This window comes from Culex quinquefasciatus, chromosome 2 (assembly GCF_015732765.1).
Source record: "Culex quinquefasciatus strain JHB chromosome 2, VPISU_Cqui_1.0_pri_paternal, whole genome shotgun sequence".
NCBI classification, from domain to species: Eukaryota; Metazoa; Arthropoda; class Insecta; order Diptera; family Culicidae; genus Culex; species Culex quinquefasciatus.
Window position 1 is genome coordinate 175,198,757 of NC_051862.1, and position 12,230 is coordinate 175,210,986.

General features: G+C 41.8%; 1 protein-coding gene across 2 annotated transcripts in view; it reads left to right on the forward strand.

The window, feature by feature from the left end:
• LOC6054720 overlaps positions 1-12,230 on the forward strand; it is a 162,047-nt gene that overhangs the window by 121,083 nt on the left and 28,734 nt on the right. For both annotated transcript variants that reach the window (XM_038256493.1, XM_038256492.1), the window contains one exon: positions 5,850-6,070. In XM_038256493.1, the coding sequence (XP_038112421.1) occupies positions 5,850-6,070 (221 nt within the window). The remainder of the gene's footprint in view (positions 1-5,849; positions 6,071-12,230) is intronic.

The window sequence follows — 12,230 nt, forward strand, 5'->3', positions numbered from 1 at the left end:
TGGCACACTTGTGACCACCGCCATACAAATCGCCATCAAAATTTTGGTGGCACACTTGTGACAACCGCCGTACAAATCGCCATCAAAATATTGGTGGCACACTTGTGACAACCGCCATACAAAACTCCATCAAAATTTTGGTGGCACACTTGTGACAACCGCCATACAAATCGCCATCAAAATATTGGTGGCACACTTGTGACAACCGCCATACAAATCGCCATCAAAATATTGGTGGCACACTTGTGACAACCGCCATACAAATCGCCATCAAAATATTGGTGGCACACTTGTGACAACCGCCATACAAATCGCCATCAAAATATTGGTGGCACACTTGTGACAACCGCCATACAAAACTCCATCAAAATATTGGTGGCACACTTGTGACAACCGCCATACAAATCGCCATCAAAATATTGGTGGCACACTTGTGACAACCGCCATACAAATCGCCATCAAAATATTGGTGGCACACTTGTGACAACCGCCATACAAAACTCCATCAAAATATTGGTGGCACACTTGTGACAACCGCCATACAAATCGCCATCAAAATATTGGTGGCACACTTGTGACAACCGCCATACAAATCGCCATCAAAATATTGGTGGCACACTTGTGACAACCGCCATACAAATCGCCATCAAAATATTGGTGGCACACTTGTGACAACCGCCATACAAAACTCCATCAAAATATTGGTGGCACACTTGTGACAACCGCCATACAAATCGCCATCAAAATATTGGTGGCACACTTGTGACAACCGCCATACAAATCGCCATCAAAATATTGGTGGCACACTTGTGACAACCGCCATACAAATCGCCATCAAAATATTGGTGGCACACTTGTGACAACCGCCATACAAAACTCCATCAAAATATTGGTGGCACACTTGTGACAACCGCCATACAAATCGCCATCAAAATATTGGTGGCACACTTGTGACAACCGCCATACAAATCGCCATCAAAATATTGGTGGCACACTTGTGACAACCGCCATACAAATCGCCATCAAAATATTGGTGGCACACTTGTGACAACCGCCATACAAATCGCCATCAAAATATTGGTGACACGCTTGTGACAACCGCCATACAAAACTCCATCAAAATATTGGTGGCACACTTGTGACAACCGCCATACAAATCGCCATCAAAATATTGGTGGCACACTTGTGACAACCGCCATACAAATCGCCATCAAAATATTGGTGGCACACTTGTGACAACCGCCATACAAATCGCCACCAAAATATTGGTGGCACACTTGTGACAACCGCCATACAAATCGCCATCAAAATATTGGTGGCACACTTGTGACAACCGCCATACAAATCGCCATCAAAATATTGGTGGCACACTTGTGACAACCGCCATACAAAACTCCATCAAAATATTGGTGGCACACTTGTGACAACCGCCATACAAATCGCCATCAAAATATTGGTGGCACACTTGTGACAACCGCCATACAAATCGCCATCAAAATATTGGTGGCACACTTGTGACAACCGCCATACAAATCGCCATCAAAATATTGGTGGCACACTTGTGACAACCGCCATACAAATCGCCATCAAAATATTGGTGGCACACTTGTGACAACCGCCATACAAATCGCCATCAAAATATTGGTGGCACACTTGTGACAACCGCCATACAAATCGCCATCAAAATATTGGTGGCACACTTGTGACAACCGCCATACAAATCGCCATCAAAATATTGGTGGCACACTTGTGACAACCGCCATACAAATCGCCATCAAAATATTGGTGGCACACTTGTGACAACCGCCATACAAATCGCCATCAAAATATTGGTGGCACACTTGTGACAACCGCCATACAAATCGCCACCAAAATATTGGTGGCACACTTGTGACAACCGCCATACAAATCGCCATCAAAATATTGGTGGCACACTTGTGACAACCGCCATACAAATCGCCATCAAAATATTGGTGGCACACTTGTGACAACCGCCATACAAAACTCCATCAAAATATTGGTGGCACACTTGTGACAACCGCCATACAAATCGCCATCAAAATATTGGTGGCACACTTGTGACAACCGCCATACAAATCGCCATCAAAATATTGGTGGCACACTTGTGACAACCGCCATACAAATCGCCATCAAAATATTGGTGGCACACTTGTGACAACCGCCATACAAAACTCCATCAAAATATTGGTGGCACACTTGTGACAACCGCCATACAAATCGCCATCAAAATATTGGTGGCACACTTGTGACAACCGCCATACAAATCGCCATCAAAATATTGGTGGCACACTTGTGACAACCGCCATACAAATCGCCATCAAAATATTGGTGGCACACTTGTGACAACCGCCATACAAATCGCCATCAAAATATTGGTGGCACACTTGTGACAACCGCCATACAAATCGCCATCAAAATATTGGTGGCACACTTGTGACAACCGCCATACAAATCGCCATCAAAATATTGGTGGCACGCTTGTGACAACCGCCATACAAAACTCCATCAAAATATTGGTGGCACACTTGTGACAACCGCCATACAAATCGCCATCAAAATATTGGTGGCACACTTGTGACAACCGCCATACAAATCGCCATCAAAATATTGGTGGCACACTTGTGACAACCGCCATACAAATCGCCATCAAAATATTGGTGGCACACTTGTGACAACCGCCATACAAATCGCCATCAAAATATTGGTGGCACACTTGTGACAACCGCCATACAAAACTCCATCAAAATATTGGTGGCACACTTGTGACAACCGCCATACAAATCGCCATCAAAATATTGGTGGCACACTTGTGACAACCGCCATACAAATCGCCATCAAAATATTGGTGGCACACTTGTGACAACCGCCATACAAAACTCCATCAAAATATTGGTGGCACACTTGTGACAACCGCCATACAAATCGCCATCAAAATATTGGTGGCACACTTGTGACAACCGCCATACAAATCGCCATCAAAATATTGGTGGCACACTTGTGACAACCGCCATACAAATCGCCATCAAAATATTGGTGGCACACTTGTGACAACCGCCATACAAATCGCCATCAAAATATTGGTGGCACACTTGTGACAACCGCCATACAAATCGCCATCAAAATATTGGTGGCACACTTGTGACAACCGCCATACAAATCGCCATCAAAATATTGGTGGCACACTTGTGACAACCGCCATACAAAACTCCATCAAAATATTGGTGGCACACTTGTGACAACCGCCATACAAATCGCCATCAAAATATTGGTGGCACACTTGTGACAACCGCCATACAAATCGCCATCAAAATATTGGTGGCACACTTGTGACAACCGCCATACAAAACTCCATCAAAATATTGGTGGCACACTTGTGACAACCGCCATCAAAATATTGGTGGCACACTTGTGACAACCGCCATACAAATCGCCACCAAAATATTGGTGGCACACTTGTGACAACCGCCATACAAAACTCCATCAAAATATTGGTGGCACACTTGTGACAACCGCCATACAAATCGCCATCAAAATATTGGTGGCACACTTGTGACAACCGCCATACAAATCGCCATCAAAATATTGGTGGCACACTTGTGACAACCGCCATACAAATCGCCATCAAAATATTGGTGGCACACTTGTGACAACCGCCATACAAATCGCCATCAAAATATTGGTGGCACACTTGTGACAACCGCCATACAAATCGCCATCAAAATATTGGTGGCACACTTGTGACAACCGCCATACAAATCGCCATCAAAATATTGGTGGCACACTTGTGACAACCGCCATACAAATCGCCATCAAAATATTGGTGGCACACTTGTGACAACCGCCATACAAAACTCCATCAAAATATTGGTGGCACACTTGTGACAACCGCCATACAAATCGCCATCAAAATATTGGTGGCACACTTGTGACAACCGCCATACAAAACTCCATCAAAATATTGGTGGCACACTTGTGACAACCGCCATACAAATCGCCATCAAAATATTGGTGGCACACTTGTGACAACCGCCATACAAATCGCCATCAAAATATTGGTGGCACACTTGTGACAACCGCCATACAAATCGCCACCAAAATATTGGTGGCACACTTGTGACAACCGCCATACAAATCGCCACCAAAATATTGGTGGCACACTTGTGACAACCGCCATACAAATCGCCACCAAAATATTGGTGGCACACTTGTGACAACCGCCATACAAAACTCCATCAAAATATTGGTGGCACACTTGTGACAACCGCCATACAAATCGCCATCAAAATATTGGTGGCACACTTGTGACAACCGCCATACAAATCGCCATCAAAATATTGGTGGCACACTTGTGACAACCGCCATACAAATCGCCATCAAAATATTGGTGGCACACTTGTGACAACCGCCATACAAATCGCCATCAAAATATTGGTGGCACACTTGTGACAACCGCCATACAAAACTCCATCAAAATATTGGTGGCACACTTGTGACAACCGCCATACAAATCGCCATCAAAATATTGGTGGCACACTTGTGACAACCGCCATACAAATCGCCATCAAAATATTGGTGGCACACTTGTGACAACCGCCATACAAAACTCCATCAAAATATTGGTGGCACACTTGTGACAACCGCCATACAAATCGCCATCAAAATATTGGTGGCACACTTGTGACAACCGCCTTACAAATCGCCATCAAAATATTGGTGGCACACTTGTGACAACCGCCATACAAAACTCCATCAAAATATTGGTGGCACACTTGTGACAACCGCCATACAAATCGCCATCAAAATATTGGTGGCACACTTGTGACAACCGCCATACAAATCGCCATCAAAATATTGGTGGCACACTTGTGACAACCGCCATACAAAACTCCATCAAAATGTTGGTGGCACACTTGTGACAACCGCCATACAAATCGCCATCAACATTCAACGAGCCCTTTAATTAATTCTTAGGAACACACTTGTGACACGTAGTACATTTTCAATTCAAAAATTTTGTGCTATCTTGTTACACGTTGATCTGCCATAAATCATAAAAGGTTCGTGTCTAGAATGAAATAATTTTCCATCCGGGGTTATTGTCTGTGCTTTTCAGATATGGGGGAAAACCTTTGATTTTCAGGGGTTTTCTTGATTTTTCCAACTTTCTTTTGATTGTATTGGTTTAAAGCGTGTTAATGGTTTGATTTTTTGTATTTTTCAATAATTTTTGTATTAATTTAGTTAATTAAAATTGCTTATAGAGCCATTTTACCAGCAATCACGAAAATAGCTGGAAAATCCAAGAAAATCGGGAAAATTTTAACCTTTTATTCCAAATAATAAAAATTTAAATAGTTTCTGATGAATGACAACATTGGATTTGAAAATAATATTGTTTAAGTTCATAAACACATCAATTTAATGTTAACTTAGTTTGTATGGGAATTTTGGGCACACTTGTGACACGTAGTACATTTTTTACTTTCAGGGCACACTTGTGACACGTGCTTTTCTGATTTTTGTATACTTTCTGTACTATATCTTTTAGTAGGTGTTACTAAATGAGTTCATACTTGGAGCGTTTGTTGAGTGATAGTGTACGGACCGATCGCTTCATTCAGAATGATTCTATCAGTAACTGATGTGAACATATTCAACTTTAAACTTTAAAAATCGATTTACTCGAAAAGTACTAAATGGCGTTTGTCACAAGATAGCACAGAAGTGACGATGTATCAAAAAGGGGAAATGGTCCAATAGCTGACCTAAGCTTCTCAACATTTATAATCCTCCCCTCCCCAACCCCTTTCTTTTGCGCTCTTTTGCAGATATCGTGGAGGCGCACAAAAACCATCAAATGTGTTCACTAATTGGCGTCGAGGGGGGCCACTCGTTGGGCGGCTCGCTGGGCGTCCTGCGGATCTATTACACCCTTGGCGTGCGCTACATGACGCTGACCACGACCTGCCACACGCCCTGGGCCGACTCGAACAACGCGGACGCGCCCAAGCACGACGTCAAGCACGGCGGGCTGACCGCGTACGGGAAGGTGAGTTGACGGGGAACCAGAGATAAAGCTGGCTTTTGAACTGGGACATGTGATATGTTTTGCAAAGACATGCTCGTTTTGGTTGGAGTATCCTGTTTAATTGGGGTATTACTGAATAATTCATATTTTTAAACATTTAGAATGCTCCATGGAAAGTGAAATTTTAGATGGAAAATAAACGACATACTGAATTATTTCAAATATAGAATTATCACACACACTATTATTCTATTCATATGGTAAGGGAAAGTACGTACTTAAATAGATGCTTAAATGCTTTTTTAGAAAAAAAAATATTTTTTTACTATCTTTTGAGAGGTAAAATCAAATTTGCATTCGGATAGAACTTAACATAAATTTCGATATTGTGCACCGTTTCCGAGTTATATCTACCTAGAATTAATATTTTGTTGATAACGTGGTTTTTCCCCCTTTTAAGTTTTATACCATCTCTGAAACGATGTTTTGACAAAGAACTTTGTCCTAAGGGCTCTATTCTGGTGAGGTGTCAATCCAGAAAACCGAAAAATGTCGCGCGTTACGAAAATGTTGCATGCTTGGTACTGGGGAAGAGGTCTGCGACGCAACAAGGCACTGTTGCGTGGAATTTTCCACACAGTTGAAACAAAAAGCGAATGATGAGGTTTGGGATAACCGGCACAAAAAGGCGGGGCATCCGTCACCATTTCGAGCCATTATAAACCCCGCTCGATCAGCCCAAGAAAATCATTCTATCGCTGGACGCCGAGAAGTGAACAACAACCTGGACCTGGAAGCAGATGGCCTGGAGGCCCAGAAGCAGTTGGCCGAAAAGCAGCTGGCCTGGAGCAAGGAGCAGCCCAAGCGGAGGCAGGCCAGCCGGAATATTCTGGCCACAAGACACGGAGTGGCCAGAACCCTCAGGGGTGTTCCGATGGAAGGCCATACGAGACGGGACAATTTGGGTATCAAACTTCTTGGATTTTGATACTGGTGATGAAAATTACCATTTTGTCAGTGTTGGCCACAACCTGGAGTGGCCGGTGCCCTCAGGGAGGTTCTCCCGGGAGGACATTTACCGAACCATACGATTTTGGGCAATATGGGTATCAAACTTCTTGGTTTTCAATACTGGTAATGAAAATGGCCATTTTGACAGTATTGGCCACAACCTGGAGTGGCCGGTGCCCTCAGGGAAGTTCTCCCGGGAGGACATTTACCGAACCATACGATTTTGGGCAATATTGGTATCAAAATTCATGTTTTTCAATACTGGTAATGAAAATGGCCATTTTTACAGTATTGGCCACAACCTGGAGTGGCCGGTGCCCTCAGGGAGGTTCTCTCGGGAGGACATTTACCGAACCATACGATTGTTGGCAATATGGGTATCAAAATTCATGTTTTTAAATACTGGTAATGAAAAATTCCATTTTGACAGTATTGGCCACAACCTGGAGTGGCCGGTGCCCTCAGGGAAGTTCTCCCGGGAGGACATTTACCGAACCATACGGTTTTGGGCAATATTGGTATCAAAATTCATGTTTTTCAATACTGGTAATGAAAATGACCATTTTGACAGTATTGGCCACAATCTGGAGTGGCCGGTGCCCTCAGGGAAGTTCTCCCGGGAGGACATTTACCGAACCATACGATTGTTGGCAAAATGGGTATCAAAATTCATGTTTTTAAATACTGGTAATGAAAAATACCATTTTGACAGTATTGGCCACAACCTGGAGTGGCCGGTTTCTCAGGGAGGTTCTCCCGGGAGGACATTGACCGAACCATATGATTTTGAGCAATTGTTCAAGGCTCAACTGCGATCGTTGACGATGACGATGGAATGAAAATCGTTGGCAAAAATGCTGCCTTCACGACTCCACGGTATAACAAAACAGCCAATCAGAGAGCGGAAAGATTTTTTTGCGTGGGTCAAAGCACGCGCTTGCTTGTTCAAGGCCAACAGCGATCGTTTGACGTTTGACACTTGCAAGCGAAAATTGTTAATATTCGTTAAATTTTTTTAATGAAAATTTTGGGGCAAATATTTAAATTAATTTAAACGCCAAGCGTCAAAAGCTTTAAAAATGCACAAAAAGCAGTACATGAATCATTTGAAACCATAACTCTTTCGTGAACTTTTCGTTGGCGCTGAAAAGCGCCATTTTGTTAAATTGCAGCAGAAGTTGATTTTTGTGGCCATCTTCTCGAGCGTCCATCCAAGTAGGCCTTGTTTTTCTCCTTCGACGTCGTTTTGGCAGCAATTTCACGCACACGCTGGCGTGTTTCTTCTTCTCGGAGCTCGCTCTTGATTTTCCCAGTCGTTGATTTTATTTTCCGCTGCTGCTGCTGCTGCTGCTGCTGCTGCTGCTGCTGCTGCTGCTGCTGCTGCTGCTACGATGTTGCCGGTTCGAACGATGACGATGGAATGAAAATCGTTGGCAAAAATGCTGCCTTCACGACTCCACGGCAAAACAAAACAGCCAATCAGAGAGCGGAAAGATTTTTTGCGTGGGTCAAAGCACGCGCTTGCTTGTTCAAGGCCAACTGCGATCGATTGACCATTGACACTTGCAAGCGAAAATTGTTAATATTCGTTAATTTTTTTTAAAATGAAAATTTTGGGGGAAATATTTAAATTAATTTAAACGCCAAGCGTCAAAAGCTTTAAAAATGCACAAAAAGCAGTGCATAAATCATTTGAAACCATAACTCTTTCGTGAACTTTTCGTTGGCGCTGAAAAGCGCCATTTTGTTAAATTGCAGCAGAAGTTGATTTTTGTGGCCATCTTCTCGAGCGTCCATCCAAGTAGGCCTTGTTTTTCTCCTTCGACGTCGTTTTGGCAGCAATTTCACGCACACGCTGGCGTGTTTCTTCTTCTCGGAGCTCGCTCTTGATTTCCTCCAGTCGTTGTTTTTTTTCCGCTGCTGCTGCTGCTACGATGTTGTCGGTTCGAACGATGACGATGGAATGAAAATCGTTGGCAAAAATGCTGCCTTCACGACTCCAAGGCAAAACAAAACAGCCAATCAGAGAGCGGAAAGATTTTTTGCGTGGGTCAAAGCACGCGCTTGCTTGTTCAAGGCCAACTGCGATCGATTGACCGTTGACACTTGCAAGCGAAAATTGGTAATATTCGTTAATTTTTTTTTAAATAAAAATTTTTGGGGAAATATTTAAATTAATTTAAACGCCAAGCGTCAAAAGCTTTAAAAATGCACAAAAAGCAGTGCATGAATCATTTGAAACCATAACTCTTTCGTGATTTTTTCGTTGGCGCTGAAAAGCGCCATTTTGTTAAATTGCAGCAGAAGTTGATTTTTGTGGCCATCTTCTCGAGCGTCCATCCAAGTAGGCCTTGTTTTTCTCCTTCGACGTCGTTTTGGCAGCAATTTCACGCACACGCTGGCGTGTTTCTTCTTCTCGGAGCTCGCTCTTGATTTCCTCCAGTCGTTGTTTTTTTTCCGCTGCTGCTGCTGCTACGATGTTGTCGGTTCGAACGATGACGATGGAATGAAAATCGTTGGCAAAAATGCTGCCTTCACGACTCCAAGGCAAAACAAAACAGCCAATCAGAGAGCGGAAAGATTTTTTGCGTGGGTCAAAGCACGCGCTTGCTTGTTCAAGGCCAACTGCGATCGATTGACCGTTGACACTTGCAAGCGAAAATTGTTAATATTCGTTAATTTTTTTTAAAATGAAAATTTTGGGGCAAATATTTAAATTAATTTAAACGCCAAGCGTCAAAAGCTTTAAAAATGCACAAAAAGCAGTGCATGAATCATTTGAAACCATAACTCTTTCGTGATTTTTTCGTTGGCGCTGAAAAGCGCCATTTTGTTAAATTGCAGCAGAAGTTGATTTTTGTGGTCATCTTCTCGAGCGTCCATCCAAGTAGGCCTTGTTTTTCTCCTTCAACGTCGTTTTGGCAGCAATTTCACGCACACGCTGGCGTGTTTCTTCTTCTCGGAGCTCGCTCTTGATTTCCTCCAGTCGTTGTTTTTTTTCCGCTGCTGCTGCTGCTACGATGTTGTCGGTTCGAACGATGACGATGGAATGAAAATCGTTGGCAAAAATGCTGCCTTTACGACTTCCCATTCCTACCAGTGCATCAAAAAGCGAATGACGTAGGAATGGGATAACCGGCGCAAAGGGGCGGGACATCTGTCTCCATTCTAAGCCAATATAAGCCCGCTTGGTCAACCCTGGGAAATCATTCTATCGTTGGACGCCGAGGAGTAAACAACAACCTGGACCTGGAAGCAGATGGCCTGGAGGCCCAGAAGCAGTTGGCCGAAAAGCAGCTAGCCCAGAGCTAGGAGCAGACCAAGCGGAGGCAGGCCAGCCAGAATAATTGAGAGCCACCGGAATATTCTGCCCACAAGACCCGGAGTGGCCAGATTCCTCAGGGGTGTTCCGATGGAAGGCCATTCGAGACTGGACAACATGGGTATCAAACTTCTTGGATTTTGATACTGGGGATGAAAATGGCCATTTTGACAGTATTGGCCACAACCTGGAGTGGCCGGTGCCCTCAGGGAGGTTCTCCCGGTAGGACATTTACCGAACCATACCATTTTGGGCAATATTGGTATCAAATTTTATGGTTTTTGATATTGGTAATGAAAATGGCAATTTAGAAAAAGTTGGCCAAAAGCTGCAGTGGCCAGTGCCCTAAAGGAAAGTTTTCCCGGGAAGACATCTTTTGAACCAACGAGTTTTGGCAATATGGGTATTACAACTCATGGTTTACAATACTGGCCATTTCGTAAAAGGTGGCAACAATCTGGAGAGCCCGCTACCTCACGATTGTTCCGATTGGGGGACAAACATCGAATTATAGAGATATCATGGTTTTTTAATACGGAGCTTAAAGAGAAATTAAACGAAAATATGAATCCAATAATATTTTGATTTTATCTGACGCATAATTCAACAAAATTGCTTAATTTTAAAAGCTTTTCTGCTAAGTTCTTTGTCATACTGGTCATGTGTAACATAACCACCTGCACCTTTTTTCAAAACAAAATTTGCATTGAAATTTTAAGACGAAATTAAAAAATTAGGTATGTTTAATTTTACGAGCTTTTGGAAGAAAATATCTTTAAATTTTTCAAACGAATCCTTAATACTGTTAAATAAATGTTTTTGGAACATTTCGAATATTAGAGTTGACTTTTACGGGTAGTTAAGTCACGCTATCAACAAAAATCTTTTTTTATTAGTGAATATAACTCAAAAACGTACTTTTCGCCTGCAAATATTTTTTTTACATTAAAAATAAATAGAATAAACTTTTTTTCAAAATTTTCAAAAAAAAATGTTTTTTGGAAATATTGGCAGCAATTCCAATTTTTTAAAACTCATGGTATAGCTCAAAAACATAAAAAATTAGACTTTTAAAAAAACCTGAAAAAAATTAATGGCTGAGGAATGCTTTGCTTCACAAAATGTATTTCAATTGCAAAAAATAAAAACAACCTTTGCCTTCAAATAGAAAGTGGTGTAAAACCATACTCGATTGCAAATTTGAGGCTGAAAATGATTTTGTAAATTTTTTATGATCATATGATCGATGTTTACTAAAGTGATCTCTTTCCAAAAAGCATAGCTCAGGTACCAGATTATTTTCACCATTCCAAACTCTAACACAAAATATGCCTATATTACTCCATAAAATATATAAAAAATAAAATCGAAAAAATAAATGCTTCATGACTTTAACTTGCTAAAAGAAATATAAAGAAATCTAGATTTTTTCGTGAAGGTACTTATTTTTATCTTTAAAGCCCTAAAACTTTTGGCAATAAACCAAATCAATCCAGGGTGGCCACTCAAGTCGGGAAATCGGGAAAGTCGGGAAAAAGTCGGGAATTCGCCAAAATCCGCAAAAAATCGGGAAAAAGTCGGAAATTTGTGATTTTTTGTCAAAAAGTCGGGAAAAGTCGGGAATTTTGAGCATACTCAAATGATTTTGAATAATTTTGTAATATTTTGTACAATTTTCAAATTGAAGTCACTCATTTCTGCTTTAGTAACTTTCTTTAAATTTAAGGTTCTTTTTAGTATTTCAATATATTTGAGTATGGAAAAGCTGTTTAAGACATTCAAAATCTTAAAGAATATTGAGGTCTTTGACACAGATTTTCATAATATTTTTTATGAATCAAATGATCG